The 23759-nt window shown below is 37.2% G+C and overlaps 2 protein-coding genes across 2 annotated transcripts; both read left to right on the top strand.

Annotated features, from left to right (window-relative positions):
• The first annotated feature begins 1607 nt into the window (after window positions 1–1607).
• On the top strand, window positions 1608–13889 carry LOC104119141 (uncharacterized). The gene is made up of 18 exons (XM_009630563.4): window positions 1608–1803; window positions 2425–2497; window positions 2684–2727; window positions 5746–5788; window positions 5955–6173; window positions 6281–6433; window positions 7200–7271; window positions 7755–7799; window positions 7931–8010; window positions 8114–8178; window positions 8263–8329; window positions 8407–8520; window positions 9601–9674; window positions 10654–10751; window positions 10850–10909; window positions 11017–11085; window positions 11166–11219; window positions 13569–13889. Exons 1-18 carry the CDS (start codon window positions 1706–1708, stop codon window positions 13623–13625), a joined length of 1485 nt encoding a protein of 494 aa, XP_009628858.1. The 5' UTR covers window positions 1608–1705; the 3' UTR covers window positions 13626–13889.
• Window positions 13890–20336: 6447 nt separating this feature from the next.
• On the top strand, window positions 20337–20984 carry LOC138892109 (uncharacterized). The gene has a single exon (XM_070175805.1). The coding sequence runs from the start codon at window positions 20337–20339 to the stop codon at window positions 20982–20984; it is 648 nt and encodes a 215-aa protein (XP_070031906.1).
• Window positions 20985–23759: the final 2775 nt, after the last annotated feature.

Raw genomic sequence — 23759 nt, 5'->3', positions numbered from 1 at the left:
AAATATTCATGTCCAAACATAACTCTAATTTTCAAATACTATTTTCACTTGATTTTTTTTTTTGAATTTTTTTTTTGAATTTTACAATTCTTATGTCCTAACGCCCACTAGATAGTTCAAAAGTAAAATTTGAGTGACTTTTTTTAATTATGTAGTATAAATAATTAATGCGGAAAAGGGCAAAAAATGCCCATAACGTATTGATAATTGCTCAAAAATACCCTCTGTTAACCTTTTGGTCCACGAATGCCCCTAACGTTTGTTTTTTGGCTCCGACCTATCCCTATGTCTAACATAAGGGCCAACAATACCCCTAACGAATTGAAAATGATTAAAAAATACCTCCGTTAATCTTTTGGTCCGCAAATGCCCCTAACATTTATTTTTGGGCTCAAACTTACCCCTTTGAGCCCAAAAACAAACGTTAGGGGCATTTGCGGACCAAAAAGTTAACGGGGGTATTTTTTTAATCATTTTCAATACGTTAGGGATATTGTTGACCCTTTTGTTAGTTATATGGGTAAGTTTAAACCCAGAAATAAATGTTAGGGGCATTTGGGGACCAAAAGATTAACGAGTGTTATTTTTGAGCCATTTTTAATTCGGTAGGGGTATTATTCGCCCTTTTACGCAGTTAGGCCTCATTTGTTTTTTTTAAAGATTAAGACGCCTGAATTTAAATACACGTCTGAATATCAAAATGTGTATTAAGATTAAGACATCTGAATCTGAATACACATCTGAATGTCAAGATGTGTATTAAGATCTGAATACTAAATGATTAAGACTGTTTGATTTTTAAGATCTGAATGTATAAAATTTACGTTTAATTGAAAATTAATAAACATAAAATTCAAATAAAATACTAATTAATCTAATATTACATCACTAAAATATATAGCTTTTTAAAATATGATAGTTGCTGGTGGTGATGGCTATCGGTAGTGCTTGTGAATGCCGACTAAAAGCGGTGGTTGATGGTAGTTTAGGGTATTAGCTAGTGGTGATTGGTAGTGGTAGCTATTATGATTGAGGATGGCGGTGGTGAGTGGTGATATTTAATAAATGACGGGTGGTGGTGGTTGTTGTGATCGAGGAAGATGGTGGTGGGTGGTGGTAGTTTGTAATAATGGGCAGTGCCAGCTATGATTGTTGATAGTGATGGGGTGGTTAGTTGTGGTAGTTGAGGTGGATGAGTGCTGGTTGTCGTTACTGATGGTGGTGGGAGTGGTAAGGATGGTGTGTGATGGTAGTCGACAATGGTGGTGACTATGATTGAGGAGGAGGGTGGTAGTTAATAATGGTAGGCAGTGACGACAGTTAATAATGAATATAGATGATAACATATTAATGAAATTAAGTATAGATCTTAATGATACAGACCTATTCAGACCCATTAAGTGGTTGTGAAGTAAAAAAAAAACACTTAACGATTAAGATTTAAATTTTGAAAATAAATACACTTAATATTTTAGATCTGAATGATTAAGATTTAGACCTCCAATAATTACAAACAAACGAGGCCTTAACATATTTGAGCTATACTCGTGGACATCTTTGGCTTTTCCCCCTCAAAAGAATAGTAAAATATTGCCATTTGGGTGGGGTGGAAATGTAAATATAAGACATTTTTTGCCGCTGCTACAAAAGAAGGAAAAATAAGAGCACCACTTTAATTCGGAGAGAGTGTTCATCGTCTCTGGCAATGTTGAACATGGAAATCGAGGAGGAACTTGAGCGGAGGAAGCTTGAAGAAGCCCTAGAAGTCAAATCCCTCCGCCGTATCATCAGCGCCTACCTAAAGTAAGCGCGCGCGCACCCACACTTCAATTATTTTTTTCCTTTTTCCTATGTGCCTTAACTTGTTGTAGTATAAATTAATCTTCTTGTTCAGTATTGGAATGATATGGACCTGAATAGAGCTAAGCGGATACAGAGGATTCATATAGTTGAATCTAAGTAATTTGGGATTGAGGTGTAGTTGTTTGATTACATTTAGTTCGAGTGCTACTTTTTGTTTTTTTGGTAGCATTTGGTTTGGTTCACTGTTCCTTGAGCCGAGGGTCTATCGGAAATCACCTCTCTATCTCTATGAGGTAGGGTACTACCCTCCCCAGACCCCATTTATGGGATCAAAGTGGGTTTGTTATTGTTGTTGGTAGCATTTGATTTGGGCATAGATAAATACGATAAAATAAAGCTTTTCAGCTTGGAATAGCTGATTTCATCTCATTTACCTACGCCTTGGTGAGTACATTACCGTTATCTGTGCGGATGAGAATTAGCAAGTACCAGGTGGGATAGTCTAGGCGTGGGCAAGCTTAACTGGTCACCACCATTCCGTAAAAAATAAATTAGCTTTTCGGTTTGGAAAAAATATTATTTGAAAACTATATTCTGATTATTTGTCTGAATATCCTACAGTTATCCTGAAGCTGCAGAGGAGGATGTGAAAAGATGGGAAAGATCTTTCAGAAAGCTACCGCCACGGCATAAGGTATTCTTTATCCCTGATTGATTTTTTTTTTTCCATGATACTTGACATTGCAATTTTAAAATTATCCCTTTTTCGTGCTTTGTCATTCTTATGGCTGACATGGTTTATGTAGCTAGTCCTTGATGTCCTCAAATCTCTTTGTATATGCCATTACACTTCAGCTGACTCGTGCTATGTGCTCTGCAGGCTCTACTATCTCACCTTCCCTTGAAGTTTCAGAAGCTAAGATGGTACATTTATTCAACTGACTATACTGCTGATTAGGATTTGTTGGAACTTTACGCGCGATGAATTTGATTCCATTTTCTTCAAAACATTTAAAAAAATTGCACTTGTCTAACTCTTAGAATCTGCTGGTGGCTATTGTAAAAAATGTGATCAAGTTTAACCTAACATTGCCAATCTGGGTTTAGCTGTGAGACTAGATACGCTTGCATATGGCTGTTGATGATGTGAGCAGAACTAGAACTGTAAGTTTGCATGTCTTACAGAGAAACCTTATCCTCTTTCACTCCGTGGATTAATTAGCGGGAATATAAGCTGCTGATGTGATCCACTAGGTACCCATTGAAGAAAAAATGATGAATATGATGAAGTAATGGAATTATCTTTTGAGTTTTGATCGTTAAAGTAATGAAATTATTTAATTCCCAGACACTTGCTGAAAACTAGTTAAATGATAGGATGGACTTTGAAAAGGTGAGGATGCTTTCAAAAAAAAGGAAGAAACTGAGGTGGTTGCCTATAGAAACCTGAATTGGGTTGAAGTTCTTCATGGTTAAATCCCTGTGATAAACTAAGGTTGGACAATGGTGTGGTGTATTTGCTAATAAAGTGCACTGCTAGTGTATTCCAGGATTAAAGTTTGCTTCCAGCTTTAGTTTGGGAAAGGAAGTAATCCTGGAATGGCAGTGATTAGGTAGGAGGACTCTTTTCTCGGATAGCATTAACAGACCTCCAAAGCAACATTTTTAAGAGCTTTCGTTCTTTCTTATCTTTTTGATATCTTCTCCTCTTTCAAATTCTTTATTTACTTTTAGATATATTATTTTTTCTCATAAAAAGAAAATTGGACAGTGGATGTCATCACTAGATAGAACTTCTTTTTTTCGAGAAAGGTAACAGTCGATCGCTAGATAGAACTCTATGGTTGTTTTCGTTTCTCTTGATCATTAACAGTATTTCTTGGGGCATCAGAGCCCAATATACTCCTAAAGCTGTCACCTTTACTCTACTTGAAATCAGCCTAGAACGATAAGGTACTTGTGTTCTCCCTTGTTTTACTTAGTTTGGCAGTATTACTGTTTACGTAGTTTTAATTGGGGTTCTCTTTAGTAAATCCTCTCCTCTCAACATGAAAATAGGATATTTTTTTCTTTTGATAAGGTAAAGTATTATTAATAATAATGTACCAAGGAGGTATGCAACAGTACAAACAGCACAGGCAGTACGTAAAAAAACTCCTTATTACATGATTAGCAGATCCGAAAATTCCAGATACTGATCCGTGCTTTCTAATGAACAAGTATATATTGTGAACCATTCTTGTTTTAGTATAGTAAGAGTGAATTACGTGACAACGTACTCTAGTTATGTGACAATATACTCTAATTATGTGACTCAATTAAGTTAAGCCCTATTAAATTTTATACTCTTCCACCCCATTTAACATGAACCAAACAATCTGATTACAAACTATGAGCACATTAGTGCCATGAGGCTGATAGGTTGCCACAAAGTTTGTTGCCCTACATCAGTGTTATTAAAAGTGCACGCTTCTCGCTTAAAGCGCAGAAGCGAGGCGAGGGGTCTGCGCCTTTCTGCCCTAAAGCGCGGCATTGGTAAATAAACGCACGCTTCACCCTAAAAAGCGAGAAGCGAGGCGATGAAAAAAGCGCAGAAAAGCTCGCTTAAGCGAGGTCCAGCGGCTACCTAGGGTTTTCTTAAAAAGAATTTGCAAATACAACTGCACACACTTCTTCCAAACATCTGGTTCTCTGCTGCAAGCGACGACTGCAACCTTCGACTTTTTCTCTTCTGCTCTTCAGGTAAGTTTCTCTTCTTCTCTTCTTCTCCTCTTCTCCTTCAGTTCTTTCTTCTCTTCTCTTCCTCTTCTGATTTTCTCTGATTCACTGTTTACTGTTCGACTCCTCTCCTCTTTTCTCTTCTTCTTTTCTATTTTTTTTAGTTCTTATTTATCTGTTCTGCCCTGTTTTATGCTTGTGCTCTGTTTTTTTTTAATTTCTGCTGTTCACTCACTTCACTGTTCATTGTTCGACTTCTCTCCTCTGTTCTTTTCCTGTTTTCTATTTTTTTCAGTTCTTATTTCTCTGTTCACCCCTGTTTTCTAATTTATGCTTGTGCTCTGTTTTTTTTTTTAAATTTCTGCTGTTCACTGTTCACTGCTCTGTTTTCTGCTGTTCACTGTTATGCCATGTTTTAACAGTTCCTTTTGTGATTTGGTTTTGCATTTGCTTAATATGTTATGACTTTTGAGGATTATTGACTATCTAGTTTTAGTATCTATTATTTACTTCTTAATTTATAATTGAAACATTTGCTTAATATGTTATTTTTATTGAGTTCTTGGTCATTTATCTATGCCTATTTAATTTTTTATTTATTTATGTGTTATATTGCGCTTCACATGAAAAAAGCGCGCCCTTCGCTTCACGCTTCTCGCTTCGGTGAAGCGAGGCCTCCTCGCTTTTTTTCGCTTCTCGCTCTCCAAAACACTGCCCTACATAAAAATGTTAGGGGTTGTTGATGGAAAAGCGGTTTTTTGATACTCTCAGAAACCATGTGGGCATTTTCTTTTTCATCTTGATGACAGCGGTGTCTGAACTAATTTGATTTCACCCTACTAGTCCAGCGGACAACCTGCTGTAGCCCACAAGCACAAGTGTGGGGTAAACCTGCCCACCAGAGTCGAAGTAGATGGACTGACACTACGTGTTATAGTTGAAACTTGAACCTGGGATGTTGTTATGCCTATGCCTCAACCACCAAGTCATCCATTTTGGACAAAACCATGTGTAATTTAAAAGTGCATTGCCACCAAGAACCCCTTTGCATTTTAGCTAAATCCCGTTCTCAATATTATTCTAAATATTTTTGATAAGGTATTTATTATAATATTATTTTATGGTCTAACATGGATTATTTTGTCTTCTATGTAAGAATTGGTTGAAATAGATTCTAGCAATGTCTTTTTGTGATCCAAACCGATCATCCCTTTTGTGGTGCAGGTGTATCGCTCAAAATTCATACTTCATATTTGAGATGCTGAAGGTGATGATGGGCTATTTATAATTTTTTTCTTCTTTTTAATATGTTCATGCCTTCCTATTGGGTTACCATAATTTTCTGCCATTTCATAGTCCTTAACCTAGTACGAACCAGTTTGGTTGTACGATACGATAAGTTGAGGTCCAATTTATCATTTGTTATCTTGTAGGTGTTTGAGCCCCCACTCGATATGAGCCAGGATGTTGATATTTGTGAAAACCAACATCTAGATGTTGCGTCAGATAGTCATCACTCTTCTAAATCAAGGAATCCTTACTTATGTGAGTCAACGTCAACTAGTGGTGGAGTAGATTGCCACAGCTTGGCTGAACCAATGTCTGAAGAAACCTGCTATAGAAAGTTCCGAGCACTAACAAATGTTAATGAGGTCTCCTTACTTCTGTGCAGTTGTTGGAAGTTTTTGATGTCCGGTGATTACCTTGTTTCTCTTATTTTGTTTATACTATGGAGTTTGACCTGTGTAGATGACAACAGGAGCAAGACGTTGACATTTTAAAGAAATCCAATGCTGGGAAGTGCTCCATCAGTTTAGAGGATCATGAAAGTGCTAATAACATTGGTGGTGATGGTTGTAAGAGCCTTCCAGACCGGGATCCATTATATGCTTCTGCTTGTTGCAACGGAAATGTAAAGCATCTACCTGAAATTTCCAATTCCACCATCCTGAGCACCTCTAAGGAAGTTTGAAATTTCATTTGGAGATCTTTCCCACTAATTGGTTATCCCAAAAAAAAAAAGAACTCAAAGATATGTTATATGGGTTTGAATAGGAGAATTAAAAGATCAGGTGGGACCTTATAAAAAAAAATAACAGGTGGGCGATAAAACTTATAAATCTAATCACAGTGGTCAACCCATTCCCCTTTCTATATTGTGAGAGGGTGGTTGTTTGGTGATCACTAGTTAATTGTAGTGAATGGAGTTTTCTGTCCCTGACGGACTACAGGTATCAACATAATAGTGCTAAATCCTTTCAAGTCGAGAAGTTCATCACACATGAGCATGATGACCATTTAAAACAAGATACTTTTAGAAGTCCACGAGGAATGTCTTTTTTCAAGTATTCTTACTTAGTTACTCTATACCTATTACATAAATTGGTCTAAGTAGTGTCTTGGGGAAAGACCCATGCCATAAGACATATATTGATTCTTAAACTTCTGAAATGATGTTTGGTAATTTGATTGGAAAGAGTAGGTACCATTATTGTCCCTTTCTGTCATATTGCACATGATGAACTGCCTAAAGGAGAAAGAAATTGTATTATCCCTCTTTCCCCTCTCTTTTATAGCTATATCCTTTGGCTTTCTTCTAATGATTACCTACTCATGGAGGTAGTTAATTACTTAATTTTATCTGCTCATACTTGTTTCCTTACCATCTGCGGTTTCAGGTCTCTTCATCATCTCCTGACTGGTTGGACCCATCTTTGCAGCTGCATGTTCCATTGGTTGATGTGGATAAGGTATCTCGTTGTTTTTGGTAGTGCTGTTTGAAATATGTTAAGTACCCATTCTAGAGAATGCATAAGGGAGAGTCTGCTATTAAACATGATTTTCTCATGCAGTAAAGTTGCACCTGTCCAGGATGACAGTTTCCTGTTTTTTGGTTATGTGGAATATTTCCTGTTTCCAGTACTCAAATTGGTCTTTCCCATTCCAATATGCCTAAAAAAAGCAAGAATTAATGGAAGTTGGTGCAATTCCATTCTCATGTCAAGATGTACTGTAAAAATGTTATATAACTTCCACTAAAATTATGTATTGGAATGAAGCCCTAACGGAGTGGAATGGATACAGAGGATTCATATTGTCGCCAACTAGTTTGGTATTGAAGCGAAGTTGTTCTTGTTGTTTATTGTTTCAGCTAAATTGTCTTTTTCTTTGTTATGTCGGTGTACATATGAGATCTTTGTGCTTTTTGAATAGTTTGTTCATTTTTTGTCCAGGTTCGTTGTATCATCAGAAACATTGTAAGAGATTGGGCCAAGGAGGTAGACATGGTTCTTTATTGGTTTCTTCTTTACTGATGAGTAAACTATCTAAGAACGCCCGAAAAGGGGCAAAGGGGGGAAAGAAAACAAGAAAATGAAGAAATCAATGCTTTATTATCTTTGTTGTACAGGGTCAACAAGAACGTGATCAGTGTTATAGGCCCATTCTGGAAGAGCTTGAATGCCTATTTCCTAATCGATCCAAAGAAAAGTGCGTCACTTCCTTTTGCAGTTGCCATTGCCTTTAATAATATGCTATTTGTTATTTCTGTTGTCAAATGGAAAATTCTAAAGTTTTAGTTATTCTTGAGTAGTCCTCCATCCTGTTTGGTTCCTGGTGCTGGACTTGGAAGACTTGCTCTAGAGATTTCATGTCTTGGTGAGTTTAGTGTCTTCTGGAATTGAAATCTTTCCTAATCTGGTTAATATCCTTGCTTAACCCAATACTAAACCTTGAAAACAGGTTTTGCGTGTCAGGGAAATGAGTTCTCATACTACATGATGATCTGCTCTAGTTTTATTCTTAATCAGTAAGTTTTTAAGTCAGTCATTTCCTTAAAGATTGTGGACCGTGGTTCTGATCTTGCTACCGTTGTTACATGTATAGTGCCCAAGCTGCTGGTGAATGGACAATCTTTCCGTGGATACATAGCAATTGCAATTCGGTGTCAGACAATGACCAGCTTCGGCCTGTCTCTGTTCCAGATATTCATCCGGCTAGGTATCCATCAACTTGTATATAGTGTCTTGTTTGTTCGACTGCTCTCATGCATATCATGCTTATCAAATGTTTCTTCTTGCTTCATTTGAAGATTTGGAGTAACCATTGTGGGTCAACTTGTTAAATTATCTAAAATGGTATATTATTAGATTTGTGAATGTGGCTGGATGATGGAGGCCAACTTCTGAAACTGTTTTTAGTGGTCTGTCTTGCAGGGTATCTTCTCTAAAGGTTGTCTAGTTCCCAGTCCCATAAACACGTATTTATGTTAAAGTTTCTGCTTTTGTTTACATTTCCTCTCTCGACCACCCTGCTTGCCGCAAGTTGATTTAGTCTTCATTGGTGGATTTATGGGCTATTTTAGCTTCTCATCTGTCAGGAATATTGCAAAGATAAACTTTTGGTCTCTGAGGTGGTGACCGATTTTAAGATGTGTTTTTTTTCCATCCAGGAAGATGGTCCAGAGTGACATCTCATTTAAGTTGTTTAATGACAGAGCATAAATATAGCAATAACTAGTGCTACTAGGCATCACTCACAAACAGAGCATAAAATATAATATTGAGAATGGATGATGTAACCCTATGCATAATCTTTGTGCTGTTTTTGTTTACATATAATGCTCACTATATATATATATCCTAACAAAAAATAGAAAATATATGTACACACAGGGCGTCCATGTGTCATTTTAAGATCTAGGTGAGGGACAGCCGTTAAGCTTAGGGGAATTGTATACAGCTTTGTTAGGGTTGTTTTTGGACATATGGTATAACGGAGGATATATGTAAACTATTTTCGAAAGTAGAGGGGTAAATTTGACCCTTATATATATATATATATATATATATATATTTTGCTGTCTTTCATAAACAGTAATTTTCTTTTGTATATAATGCTAGTTTGCTAGGTGCAGCAAGTTAAACTATGCTGTGTGAGGGGAAGTAGTCTGTGTTATGCGCGACATCTTTGTATGAATGCAACCTCTTATTTTTGAGGAGTCCTGCAATTCACTCAATGATTCGTAATATTTACACACACAAAAAATGGTCTAGTTCTGATCGATTCCTTTGGAAACAGTGCAGGAATTACTGAAGGCTTTTCCATGTGCGGTGGTGATTTTGTCGAGGTTTATAGTGATCCAAGCCAAGCAGGTATGGTAGCTTGTAGTATCTCCTTCGCCTGATGAGATAGTAAATTAGAGAGGAATCCTCCAATCCTGTGGCTCCCACTTATCTTATTTCAATTTATGCTACTTCAAATTTAGTCAACTGATTATCTTATTTGTGGATTATTTCTGTGTGATGTTTCATGTAGAAATATATACAAATATGTACATATTAGCTTCAGGACCTTAATATATTCCATCTAATCTTTTCACTCCACAGGATTTAGACACAAGATAATGCTCTTTATACTGACCTAGGTTATATTTTAGCTCATACGAGGAAAATGCATTTCGACATTTCATCTATACCTTGTGGAAATGAGAGCTGCAATTTATACATATACATGCATCTTGGCCCCAGAGTTAAGTTTCGTGCTCATATATCAGCTCATTAGAACCACTATTCATGTTGATTGTTTCATGACCTTTTGTCTTATGCTAACTATAATCAGTTCGTGAAAATAATCTAAAAGGAGCTTCAGCTAATAGGGGATTGTCCAGATGTTGGGATATTGTAGAAGAATTGCTCCATTAATGTCACCATTTGTAGAAGTTAGAAAGTGGTAACATTCCAGTGCAAAAAAAGAAATTAGGAATGTAGTAAAGTATTAACAATCGGAGCATCAACTATGTTCTTGTACTTGGTGAAAATCTCTGCCTTTTGCTTCTTTTGTAGCATGCATTTTCTTTGATTGATCACCATAAACTCATTTATCTAGTAAAATTGTCATTATCTATTTGGTTCTTTTCTTGGTTGTGTTTTTTTTTGGGTGTGTGTGTGTGGGGGGGGGGGGGGTGTGTGGGTTGTGTGTGTGTGTGGTGGTGGTGGGACGACGATGGGTTCAAACATAATTTGCTATTCTCTTGCATGATGTGTTCTTTATAGATATGTTTTAGTCATTATAATTCATTAACTGGGTAACATTTATAAGGGAAGCTGTTCTTATCAGATTAATTATGTGCAGGAGTTTGGGATGCAGTTGTCACTTGTTTCTTCCTAGACACTGCCCATAACATTGTTGAGTATATTGAGATAATATCAGAAGTCCTGAAAGATGGTGGAGTAAGTAATTTAGCTCAACATGTTTTTCAATTTTTTTGATCATTTGTTTGTCCATTTCTGATGTATTTCTTTTGATGCATGATCCGCCTGACTTACAGGTCTGGATAAACCTGGGGCCCTTGCTTTATCATTTTGCAGATATGTATAGTCATGAAGATGTAAGCTCTGTCCACAAAATCAAACAAATGGCTGTATGTTTTATATTTAAATATGGATGATATGCTTGTTTTTCTGCTACTTCTCCCCCCACCCCCAAAATATCCAGGAAATGTCGATCGAACTGAGCTTGGAGGATGTGAAAAGGGTTGCTCTTCAGTATGGATTTATCTTCGAGGTAGTCTCAGCTTTTTCTGAACGTTTGCATGGCTTGCATCATATTTTTGTTAGGATTGAGCTCTTCATTTTCTATTGCAGAAAGAATCAACTATCGAGACAACATACACAACAAACTCACGGTCAATGATGCAAGTAAGTCTTTGTAGTTTTGACCATCTGTAATAAAGATGAAGCAAATAGGTTCTCGTCTTGAAATATTTAGTTTGTTGAATCTAATATTCTTTATCAAGAATGGGAAATTCATGTTTGACTCAAAACACGGATAATGAGTTGGATCGATTTTCTCCATACCATGGTAGTTTGCTTTATTAACAGTTTATAGATAGATGTGTGGGAAGAGAAACGAAGGGAGAAAAACTCTTATTAAAATTGGTGATTAACAACGTACAAGAGGACTACCTATTAAAAAAACCAGTAAGGTGTGCTCATATGGGAGATTCAAGCTACGTGAAATTAGAAATATATTAAATCCTGGGATTCTTAATAATGGTAAGATGATCATTAAGAGTATTTTACATGATATTTTTTGTGATTCTCGTCTTTCAACAATAATGTAGCGATTGAGATTATTATGCATAATATTAGTTCTCTTGACTCATCATATACCTTAATTAGAATACATTTTAGGCAAAATACATAAACAACCTCTTTAAGTTGTCCGCAACGATCAGATAGACACCTCAACCGAGCCCTTTTCTATTTTGACACTTAAAGTGGCTATTAAGTTAGATCAAGTAAGCACCCAAGTGCAGCAGATCATATGCGTGAGTTACACTTGCCAATGACATGTCAAATGAACCAATTAAAAAATGACAAAATTTGATACACATAATTAACAAAAAAAGGACAATACATTTAAAGAAAAAAAAACTTTTTCCTAAACCAAAAATCTTCTTTTGCCCATCACCTTTTTTTCAAATTCACCAGTCCTAAAATACTGCATTCAGCCAGAAGATCAGAGACTAGACAATAGCCAGTAAATTGATAATTAGGAATCAATCCCCACCAATAATCTGTCCAATTGGGATGATATAAATGTCTCAAAATCGATTTAAGAAGCAGCCAACAAGTGGGTTTCTTCCAAATAATTAATCATGGGATTCCTTTTGAAGTTCTTGAGAATTTGAAGGAAGCTTGCTACAGGTTCTTTGAGTTACCAGCTGAAGAAAAAATCAAATATTATAAGGGGAATGCTAGACTTGATGAATCTATGCTCTTGTTTTGGAATAGATTCTTTGTCCAATGACCCAAAACTGAAGAATTCTTTCCGATTGAAAGAAATGTCACCAACAATGGAGGGGAAAGGGTGCGACTAGCCGAAGAAAGATGGAGAAATAAAGGATGAAGTGAAAACTAGGGTTTGGGTTTTGGTCTTAAATTAGAGATTTCATTAAGGGTATATTCGGAATTACACACATTAATACTGTTTATTCCTATTCGGGATGGGTAGGCAACGTGCGTCTCCGAGAGTGTCTTACGCGCGAGGAGCTGAACGGGTCGGGTGTTTGCTTGAGGTATCTATCTTGTCATTGAGGACCGTTTATGTATTGCCTACATTTTAAAAGCAGCCGTCTCCCTCTCCTAATGGGCCTTGATGGATTATGATGGTGGTTCAGGTTATTATTGTGAAGTCAATATGTTGTTTGGCTGCAAATTTTTTTTTTTTTTGGGGTGGGGGGGCAGGGTTGAAGGACAAAATAATTGACAGATTTGTCTTATATTAATCAATCAATCAACTGAGCATCAATTCCAAACCAGTTAGGATCGGCTAGATGTGTCGTTTATGTAAATAATGAGAAAAGAAGAGATGTTGAGAATGAATTGTTTGATTATTCCCTCAAGCATGTTGGGGTTTATATAGTGTCTACAAGTATATCTTGCAAGGACCGTCATCACTGATTATTTCCTGGTGAAATGAGATTTTACAAATGAGAAAAGTTTGAAGGCTATATATCAGAACTGCAGTAAATTAAACTCTAATTGCAGCATGTAAAGTGTAAGTATATTCCGCAAAGTTTAGACAAATTCATAGTTTCAAACCCATGCTTGATATATTTGGATCCCTAGTGGTTTAGTGGCAGAATTTCTTAGATAACAATCAAACTAGCCTCTTGTATCGATGAAAACAATTTTGACTTGAACAAAACCAGGTTTGGTATTATTAGCCATGTATTCTGTACAAGTGTGTAATACTGTATCTTACCCTTGATTGTAACATTTTCTATTGTTGAATTTGTCTTCATCTTCTCCTTTAAAAATCCTCCTGTTATGCCAGAGCATGTGGGGTTTTGTTAAAAGTTTGTGGCAAGTTCAATAAAATCGTCACTTTCAATAACTTCACTACGACTTTTTATTACAGAACCTTTTTATTTACATTGTCTTTATACTAGATTTACTGTTTTTGTTTTCTTTTGCACTTAACCTTGCTTGTTCTTTGGTAGTTTTATACATCTATCCAACATTTTTGTCTTTTCATTGCAGAATCGGTACTATGCAGCCTTCTGGACGATGCGGAAGAAAACAGCAGCAACCCTGTAGTTGTTAAGCTGTCAAGCATCAAACTGTTTGCATCTTTGTGTTGCAGAATACCAAAGAAAAGCTTGGATACACTTGTATGTCATCCTAGTCAATGCATGCGGATTCAAGAAAGCGGGGGAGTTCAAAGTTGTAATTTTACGTGTCAGATTTAATAGTCTGTTTATTCATTGACCAATTTAAAAGGGATGGTATGAAATGGCTATAAATTTGTGATTGTTCGAGCTTCATCAATGTATAATAACTATGAGTGTGGTTCATCTCCAAGTTTTCAACTTAACATGACCTGATTCAACTTCAACCGCTTATAGGTTGATCCTTTATTGCTTTGTTCTAACCAGAGTTTTGACTCGGATCAATTCCAGGAAGCATTCTTTGTTTGTCCTTGATCATTTCTCTTAATAAGAATGAATAATTGGTATTTGTTAGTTTCATGAGAGGCTGGCGGAACGTTAGACTAATTGCTGGGTAATTCAATTCGGCACTCTCAAAATCCAATTGCGGTGCTCGTAAAATTTACATAGGATTTGAGTCTTGTTGTGAGACATGTATTTTCGCATGCAAAATAAATCAGGCTCGTACATGATAGGTTGTTGGAGTATTAAAATATAGATATAGATGAAAGTGTTCCTCTGCAGAGTTATATGCTCATTGTGGTATAAAGAGTGACTCTATAGTTATGCTACCTCAGTGTAGAATCACTTACGGAATTTGTTTCCTGATTTTTAAGGAACTTCCTTTTCCTAAAGAAAACAATTGGAAAAATTGAAAATCATTTTCTTCATACCAAACACACCCGAAATCTGCAGGATCTTGGGAGAAGGCCTATTATGGATTCTTGAAAATATTATGTGAAAGCTGGTTCCATTTATACGGTAAGCTGAGGACAATGGATCGTGCATCGTAGATTGTCAAAGAAGAAAGATGCAGCTAAGAAGCGGGAGACACTGTTGAGAAAATGGCTTTAAAGAGGAGAAAGCTAAAGAAACTTCGCCTAAGATTTGTGAAGAAAACTAAAAGCATTTTGATCCCTCTGGAATCTGATGACTTTGAGGGAGTTTTTCTTTTTCAAGTGGTATGCTGTAAGATTTTTGTCCCTTAATTTGATATAACTTGAAAATATCAGATACAATTTTTTTGGTTCACAGTAATTCATGCTCCCTTTTTATTTTTATCTCATGTAATGTTATTTTTAAAGCGATGAAACAATGCGAAGCGATAGCTTATCACTTCATTGGGTGAAGTCATGTGCTTTTAAGCGAAAGGTGAACACAAGGGAAAGTCAATTTTTTTAATTCAATTTTAAGAAGTTGGACTAATATTGACCAACCAAAATTAAAAATAAATTGGATTAATATTGACATTATTGCATATTGGATACTGAAATTATTTTAATTGTTATTTGATTATTATAGTACTAAATTCATATATGTTTGATAGTTTTTTAATGTCTTTTGTTGTGTGATTTACTTAAAATTGGTTCACTTCTCGTTTTTTTGAACCATAACGCTCTTTTTGCGCTTTTAGCTTTTAGAGACATCGACCTTATGAATCAATTTAAGTTAAATACATGAGCAACCTCTTAAAGTTGTCGCTAATTTTTTATTGTGACACTTAAATTAAGGCTTGTTCCCATAAGACATTCCAACTTCATACAAAGTGTGCCTCACACCTTATGTTGAGGTGGCATAAGAACTGATTTTCAGTTGATATTGAGCGCGTGAATCACTTCTCGTAACCCTTTTTTTCTTTTTATATATAATTTTTTCCTTTCCTTTTTCTTTCTCATTTAGTAGTTATTTTTTCAAATAAATATTTTTCTATGGAGGGGAAGCTACTTGTAACGATCTGATCGGTCATTTTGTGTATTTGAGATTCATTTTCTTATTTGATGCTTCTCGTATATTTGTTTGTTATTTTGTGACTTGCGCGGATGGTTGATTTGGTTCCGGGAAGGTTTGAGAGTGAATTGGAATATTTAGTTACATTTTGGAAAACTTAAGTTGTTAGAGTTGACTAATGTTTGACTTTTAAGTAAACGATCTCAGATTAATGATTTGATGGTACCAATAGGTTCGTATGGTGAATTTGGACTGGGGCGTATATTTGGATTTGAAGGTTCCTAGAAGATTTTGGCCCTATTAGCAAAAAAGTGGCAATTTAAAGAATTGGAGATTTGTAGGTTTAATCGATAGTTGACTTTGATGTTATCAGATTTTGATTGGTATTCCGGGACTTTTGATAGGTTCATTTAGTTGAATGAAACTTGTCTGTAAAGTTTGGTTGAAACCGGAATATTTAGGCATGATTTGTACGTGTTTGACGAAGTTGGAAATTTTGAAAGTTAAGAGAAGGATTTTGATTTTTGATTTTTGGTTTTTGGTTTCTATATAATTTGTGGTGTTTTGAGAATTTTGATAAGTTTGGAAGGTATTAGGGCTTGTTGGTATGATTGGACCGGGGGGAGGGGGGTTCCAAGGGACTCGAATGTATTTCAAAATGGCGTCAAACCATTTTAGGATGTTTTGGTGTTGCTGGTGCTGGTGTGTCGCACATGCGGTGTTTATTGCGTAGGTGTGAGGTCCCAGAAGCGATGCTTCTAGCGCACCTCCGAGGATCACATTTGCGGAGATATTGGCATATCTACGAAGATTGGTTGGGCAAGCAGAGCCGCACCTGTGGAGGTGTCTGTCGCACATGCGGTAGATGGACTACAGATAAAAGGTTGGTCTAGGGGCTGGAGTTTCGCAAAAGCGAGCATGCGATCATAGAAGTGATGTCGCAGAAGCGGGATTATGGGCCGCAGATGCTAAATACCTCACAACATTGTTATATTTTGGGGATTAACTCATATTTTACTATTTTGAGTTTTGGAGCTCGGGAAGAGGTGATTTTGAAAGGAATTTTAACTACTACTTTGAGGGTAAGTGATTTCTACTTGATTTTGATTATATATCTTATTTTTCCACGGATTTATACATTTTAATCATGGAATTTTGAAGAGAAATTTGGAAATTTTGTCTGCAATTTAAGAGAGTGTAATTTGGAGATTTGAGGATCAAAGTTGACGTGGTTTTGGAATCTAATCACATATTTAGACTCGTGAGATTATGGTTGTCGGGATATACCCCTTGACTCAGGTTTTGACAATGTGGGTTCAGGTTGAATTTTGTTGACTTTTAGGAATTTAATTAAAAATTGAAGTTTTATTGTTTGAAATTAATTCCTATAGCTTTGTTTGACGTTATTGAGTTGTATTTGACTAGATTCGAGTAGTTTGAATGTTGATTTGAGAGGAAAAGCTATTTTGAAAGGTTGAAGTATCGGGTGGAGGTAAGTCTCTTGTCTATCCTTGTAAGAGAAAATTCTCTCTGTAGGTACTCTATTTGCTACATGTTGCTTGATTTAGGAGCTACCTATATGTGAGATTACGAGCGTATATACATAGTTAGGTGATGACCATATCCGACACAGTTTAGTTTATGATTATACCTTGTTTGGACTACGTGAACCTATTATCTATGTTTCATTGACCCTATGACTACGTGATAATTCGTTATTGTAGCTTATAAGCATGCTTAAGGTTATGCCTTATTGAATTTGGGCATAAATAATTATTTTGCCATATTGAGCTTCCTTGTTAAGCCGTAGTCATATACTTGTCCTAATTGCTTTATGATTTGGTGGTTACATGGCTTAAACTATTCATGTTAAATATTATAAAAAGACTGCTGAGTGTGAAATTTCTTATTGAATTATTCAAATAATTTTAAATACATGATTTGGCATAGCCATCTTTTAGCTATATGGATTCTTATTCGCATTTCTATTGTTATGATCCTTTGCCTCTTATTTAAATTATTTCGTACATATATTCATGAGTTGGAGAGTTAGATATTATAAAAAGTTGAGAATTTTATCACCAAGGATATTGTGAGCGAATATTGATTTTTGATCATATTGTGGTTGGCACGAGAGTGAATCGGATTGCACGTTGCAATGATATTATGAGTGAATCGGGTTGCACACTGCAATAGTATTATTAGTGGATCGTGTTGTATACCGTAACGACTCTTGAGTATGGATCGGTCCTTCCGGTGTCAGGTGATTACCCATGCTACCTTGAGCCCTGTCAGTGCAGGCATCCAGATTGATGCTAGTTTTTGATACTTGGCCAATGTCAGATATATCGATTGTACAGTAAGGTTTGGTATTGCATTATGATCATGCATTGGTAATCTAGTCTCATGTAGTGGCTCTTGTATATGTATGAATATTGACTAATTCACAATATGTTTATGAAAAAATTGAGATAAATGATATTGTATCCTATTTCTTGTCTAAAAAGCATGCTAAATTTCAGATTTATTGTGTTCCTACTGGTGAACTTGATTTATGCTATCATGTTTTACTCTATGCTCTAATTATGTTTCACATGTTTATTGAGTTGTTAGTAAGTGTCAATGTTGACCCCTTGCTACTACTTCTTCGAGGCTAGACTTGATACTTACGGTGTACCTTAGTTTTGTACTCATACTATAATTTCACATATTGTTGTGCAGGTTCTGAGGCTGGTGTTAGCAATACTATTTGAACTGAGTAGGAGTGTTTATTTGGAGACTTCGTGGTGAGATGTCTTGATCCAATCCGCAGCACACAGAGTTCCTCTTCCCTACTCATTTATATCTATGTATGTATTTCATTTTTGGATAAATGTAATATTCACTTGAGCTTATATACTCTTGTTAGATGCTCGTAATGATGATGTGATACCAGGATTTGGAAGAGTTTGCAAGACAGTTGTGGTGTGTTCAGAACCTGTCTAGGATTCATGTATTTTTTATATTAAGTTATGACTTATTCCGCCTTGCTATTTATATCATGAATCAGTTAATAACTTAGTAATTGAATTCTATTGTTGTTGAGTGTTAGCTTGCTTAGCGAGCGGGTTAGGCTCCATCACGGTCTTTGGTGAGATTTGGACCATGACAAGTTGGTATCAAAGCTCTAGGTTCTAAGGGTCTTACAAGTCACGAGCAGGCTTAATAGAGTCTTGTGGATCGATATAGAGACGTTAGTATCTATCAACGAGAGGTTATAGAGCTTTAGAAAAGTTTCCTTTTCTTGATTATGTGTCGTGCGTTTATTATTGTCTGAGTCTGAATCCTCTTTTTTACTCTCTCATATATAGTGAGAGCGCGCGCTTTAGCAGCGGCAGGCGATAGAGAGGCTGTACCACCAGTCATTTTATTAAGGGGCAGAGTCTAAGGTAGGGCCAAGGCTTCCACCAGGGGTGCAGAATGGAAGCTAGGGGCAGAGAACCCGCCAAAGCCCAGCAGCATACTAGGACAGTATCAGTAGATCCACCTGCGGATCAGGTAAATGATTAGTTTATTGATGATCTTGTTGAGGATCCAGTGCGAGCTCAACATCTAAAGGGTTTTGTTGTTGCACTGGTATTTTAGGAGACCATGGCCAAGATGGTCAGCTTTATCGATGCTTTGACCCAGGCATGAGTGGTTCCAGTAGTCTCATTCACATATCAAGTTGGAGGAGGAGTTCAGACCTCTGATACTCGTGCTCCAGAGCAACCTATTATAACATCTAGCCCTATGGTTATGCCTACTATCTATTCTAATGAGCAGAAGAGGATGGAGAGTTTCCAGAGGTTATATCCTCCACAATTTGAGGGTGGTACTTTAGCGGATGCCCATGATTTCTTGCCAGATATCATTAGATGCTTCGCAACTTGGGCTTGGTAGAGTCTACGAGTGGACTTCACTACGTTTCAATTTAGAGGGGCCGCTAGGAGATTGTGGAAGACTTATGAGCTGGGCATGCCAGTAGATTCACCTCCTCTTACTTGGGCTCAGTTCTCAGATTTGTTTCTTGAGAGGTACATCACGCACACCATGAGGGATGAGGTAAGAGGCCACTTTGAGCATCTTCAGCAGGATCACATGACTGTGACTGAGTATGAGGCGATATTAACAAAGTTTTCTCGTCATGCTACTATCTTGATCCCCATCGAGGCAAAGACGGTGAGGCACTTTATCGAGGGTTTGAATTATAGCATTAGGATTTCTATGGTTCGAGAGTCAGAGATTAGGACTACTTTCTACCAGGTCGTGGAGATAGCTCGGAGGAACGAACATATTCGTATCCATGGACGAGAGGCTATAGTGAGAGAAATAGGCCTTGTCATTTTGGTAGATTCAGTGGTACCTCATCTGGAGGACGACGTCAGTTTAGTAGAGGCCATCATGGTAGGATAGATCATTCTACCCAACATGTAGCTCGTAGAATAGTGGCACGATCATCCTTCAACACTCCAGTTACATCACTTAGTGCCCTCCTAGTGAGCGCGTACCATGCTCCATCAATTTAGGGTTCTTCCAGTAGGTATTCAGGCCATTAGGGGGAGGTTCAAGTTCAACAGCCATAGTCAACTAATGGTTGTTGTGATTGTGGAGAGCTTGGCCACATGAAGAGGCATTGCCTCAGGCTTGTTAGGGGCACAATTCCACAGATTTTGATTTTCATACTAGTTGCTCCATCCCTGCTTAGTTAGCTAGATGGGGTGGACATACATCTAGAGGTTGTCCTAAAGGATGGGGCCAGGTTGGTGGTGGTCAGACCAATGGTGGTCAGGCTCGTTGCTATGCTTTATAAGGTAGACCCGAGGTAGTAGCCCCAGATGCAGTGATTGCAATTATGGTTTTAGTCTGTCATAGAGATGCTTCTATGTTGTTTGATCCGAGGTCTACCTATTCATATGTGTCATCATATTTTGCTCCTTATATGGATATGACTCGTGGTTCTCTTGATATTCATTTTTATGTATCTACACCTATTGGTGATTCTATTATGGTGGATCGTGTATATCGGTCTTGTGTGGTTACCATTAAGGGTTATGAGACTAGGATTGATCTTTTGTTGCTTAATATGATCCACTTTGAGGTAATTTTTGGTATAGATTGGCTATCTTCGTACCATACTATTCTTGATTATCACTCCAAAATCATGGCGTTGACTATGTTGGGGTTGCCAAGGTTGGAAAGAAGGTATTCTCTTGGTCATACCTATAGAAGGGTGATTTCATTTATGAAGGCTCAACAGATTATTGAGAAAGGTTGTTTGGCGTATCTGGCCTTTGTTAGAGATACAAGTGCTGAGACTCCTACTGTTGACTCAGTCCCAGTAGTGAGGGAGTTTCTAGATGTGTTTCCTGCGGACCTACCAGTTATACCACCCGATGAAGATATTGATTTTGGTATTGACTTGGTGCCTGGTACTCAACCCATATCTATTCCACCGTACTATCTGGCTCCAGCCGAGGTGAAGGAATTGAAGGAGCAATAATAGGAGTTGTTGGATAAGGGATTCATCAGGCTGAATATTTTTATTGGGGTGCATCGATATTATTTGTGGAGAATAAGGATAGTTTTGTGAGGACGTGTGTTGATTATTGGCAGTTGAACAAGGTCACTATCAAGAACAAGAATCTATTACCTCGCATTGATTATTTATTTAACCAACTTTTGGGTGCGAGGGTATTCTAAAAATATTGATTTGAGATCGGGTTATCACCAGTTGAAGATTAAGGCTTCAGACATCCCTAAGGTGGCTTTCGGGACTCAATATGGACATTATAAGTTTTTGGTGATGTCTTTTGGTTTGACTAATGCTCTAGCAACTTTCATGTATCTGATGAAAAGTGTGTTCCAGCCCTAGTTGGATACATTTGTTATTGTATTAATTGATGATATCTTGTTATATTCTCGTATAGAGAGGAGCACAAGTAGCATTTGAGGATTGTGCTTCAAATATTGAGGGAGAAGAAGTTGTATACTAAGTTCTACAAGGGCGAGTTTTGGTTGGACTCAGTAGTATTCTTAGGCCATGTGGTGTCCAGTAATGGTATCAATATGGAGCCAAGAAAGATTGAGTCCATTCAGGGTTAGCCCAGACCTTCTACAATTAAAGAGATCATGAGTTTCTTGTGTTTGGCTGGCTACTATCATCGCTTTTTGGAAGGGTTCTCATCTATTGTAGTTCCATTGACCAAGTTGATTCAGAAGGATGCTCTGTTTAGGTAGTCTGATGAGTGTGAAGAGACATTCAAAAGCTCAAGACTGCTTACAACTCCAGTTTGGTATTGCCCTCAGGATTGTGGATGTATAATGTCTATTGCGATGCTTCATGTGTTAGCCTTGGTTGTGTGTTGATGCATGACGGTACGGGGATTACATATGCATTGCATCAGTTGAAGCCATATGAAAAGAATTATTTGGTTCATGATTTGCAGGCATTACTTGTATGGTGTGTCCTGTGAGATTTACACTGATCATATAAGTCTTCAATATTTGTTCAAGCAAAAGGATTATTATTTAACGCATCATATGTGGTTGGAGTTGTTGAAAGATTATGATATTACTATCTTGTATCATCTGGGAAGGAGAATGTGGTAGCAGATACTTTGAGTAGGAAGGCGGAGAGTATGGGAAGTTTGGCATTTATTCCAGCTGTCGAGAGGCCTTTTGCTATAAATGGTCAAGCCTTGGCCAATAGATTAGTGAGACTGGATATTTTTGAGCCTAGTAGAGTTTTTGCTTGTGTTGTTGCACAATCGTCTTAGTTTGAGCGCATTAAGGTTCGTCGGGTATGATGATCCCCATTTTCTTGTCCTTAAGGACATGGTGTTGCAAGGTAGTGCTACGAAGGTTATCATTGGTAATGATGGCGTATTATGACTTCAAGGTTAACTTTGTGTTCCTACTGTAGATGGTTTGAGGGAGTTGATTCTTGAGAAGGGTCATAATTTTCAATATTCTATTCATCCAGGTTCTACGAAGATGTATTTTGATTTGAAGCAACATTATTGGTGGCGGAGGATGAAGAAAAATAATGTTGGAAATGTTTTCCGGTGTTTGAATTGTTAGCAGGTCAAGTATGAACATCAGAAACTAGGTGTTTTTCTTTAGAGGGTAGATATGCCGGACTGGAAATGAGAGTGTATTACTATGGAACATTGTGGTAGGATTGCCATGGACCTTGAGGAAAGTTTGATATTTTTGGGCCATTGTGGACAAATTGACCAAGTATGCGCATTTTATTCTGGTCATGACTTCTTACACTTCTGAGAAGGTGACTCAGATCCACATAAGAGAGATTGTCTGTTTGCATGGCGTGCCTATTTATATCATATCGGAATGAGGCACGTAGTTCACATCGTACTTTTTGGAGAGCTGCAGGTGGAGCTTAGTACTGAATTTCACCTGCAGATGGATGGACAGTCCGAGTGGACTATTCATATCCTTGAGGGTATGTTGAGAGTCGGTGTTAGTGATTTCAGAGGCCAATGGTATTAGTTCTACCATTAGTGGAGTTTTATTACAACAATATTTACCAGTATAGAATTAAAATGGCTCCGTATGAGGCCTTATATAGGAGGTAGTATCATTTTTCGGATGGTTAGTTTAAGCTTTATGAGGCTAGGTTGTTGGGTATAGATTTGGTTCGTGATGATTTGGAAAGGGTGAAGTTGATTCAGGATCAGCTTCATCAAGCAAGTCCAGGCAAAAGAGTTATACTAATAGGAAGGTTTGCGATGTGGCTTTCATAGTGGGTGAGAAACTTCTTCTTCAAGTTGCGTCTATGAAGGGCGCGATAAGATTTGGGAAGAAGGGCAAGTTGAACCCTTGGCATATTGGTCCATTTGAGGTTTTAGAGAGAGTTGGTGAGGTGGATTAGATGGTTGTTTTACCATCCAACTTGTTGGGAGTTTATCCGATATTTCATATTTTCATGCTTCAGAAGTATCATGAAGATAAGTCACATGTGTTAGATTTCAATTCAGTGCAGTTGGATGAGAATCTCACTTATGAAGAAGAGCTGGTGATCATCTTGGATAGGCAGGTTCAGAAGTTGAGATCAAAAGGGTTTGCATCAGTGAAGGTTTAGTGGAGAGGTCAACCGGCCGAGGAAGCGACTTGAGAGACCGAGCATGATATGCGGAGAAAGTATCCTCATTTTTTGGCATTCCAGGTATGGTTCTTAACTCATTCGAGGATGTTTGTTTAAGAGGGAGAGAATATAATGACTCGGCCGGTCATTTTGTATATTTGAGACTCGTTT

Source organism: Nicotiana tomentosiformis, chromosome 5 (assembly GCF_000390325.3).
Source record: "Nicotiana tomentosiformis chromosome 5, ASM39032v3, whole genome shotgun sequence".
NCBI lineage: Eukaryota > Viridiplantae > Streptophyta > Magnoliopsida > Solanales > Solanaceae > Nicotiana > Nicotiana tomentosiformis.
The sequence above is the reverse complement of the archived record's forward strand: the minus strand, read 5'-3'. Positions and strand labels throughout refer to the sequence as shown.

Bases quoted from the DNA above. Each gene is read 5' to 3' on its own strand.
- LOC104119141 (XM_009630563.4), top strand. From the start codon at position 1,706: ATGTTGAACATGGAAATCGAGGAGGAACTTGAGCGGAGGAAGCTTGAA. The intron at 8,179-8,262 runs GTGAGTTTAGTG...CCTTGAAAACAG, and splicing joins TCTAGAGATTTCATGTCTTG to GTTTTGCGTGTCAGGGAAAT. The intron at 10,910-11,016 runs GTAAGCTCTGTC...CAAAATATCCAG, and splicing joins ATATGTATAGTCATGAAGAT to GAAATGTCGATCGAACTGAG.
- LOC138892109 (XM_070175805.1), top strand. From the start codon at position 20,337: ATGGTTTTAGTCTGTCATAGAGATGCTTCTATGTTGTTTGATCCGAGG.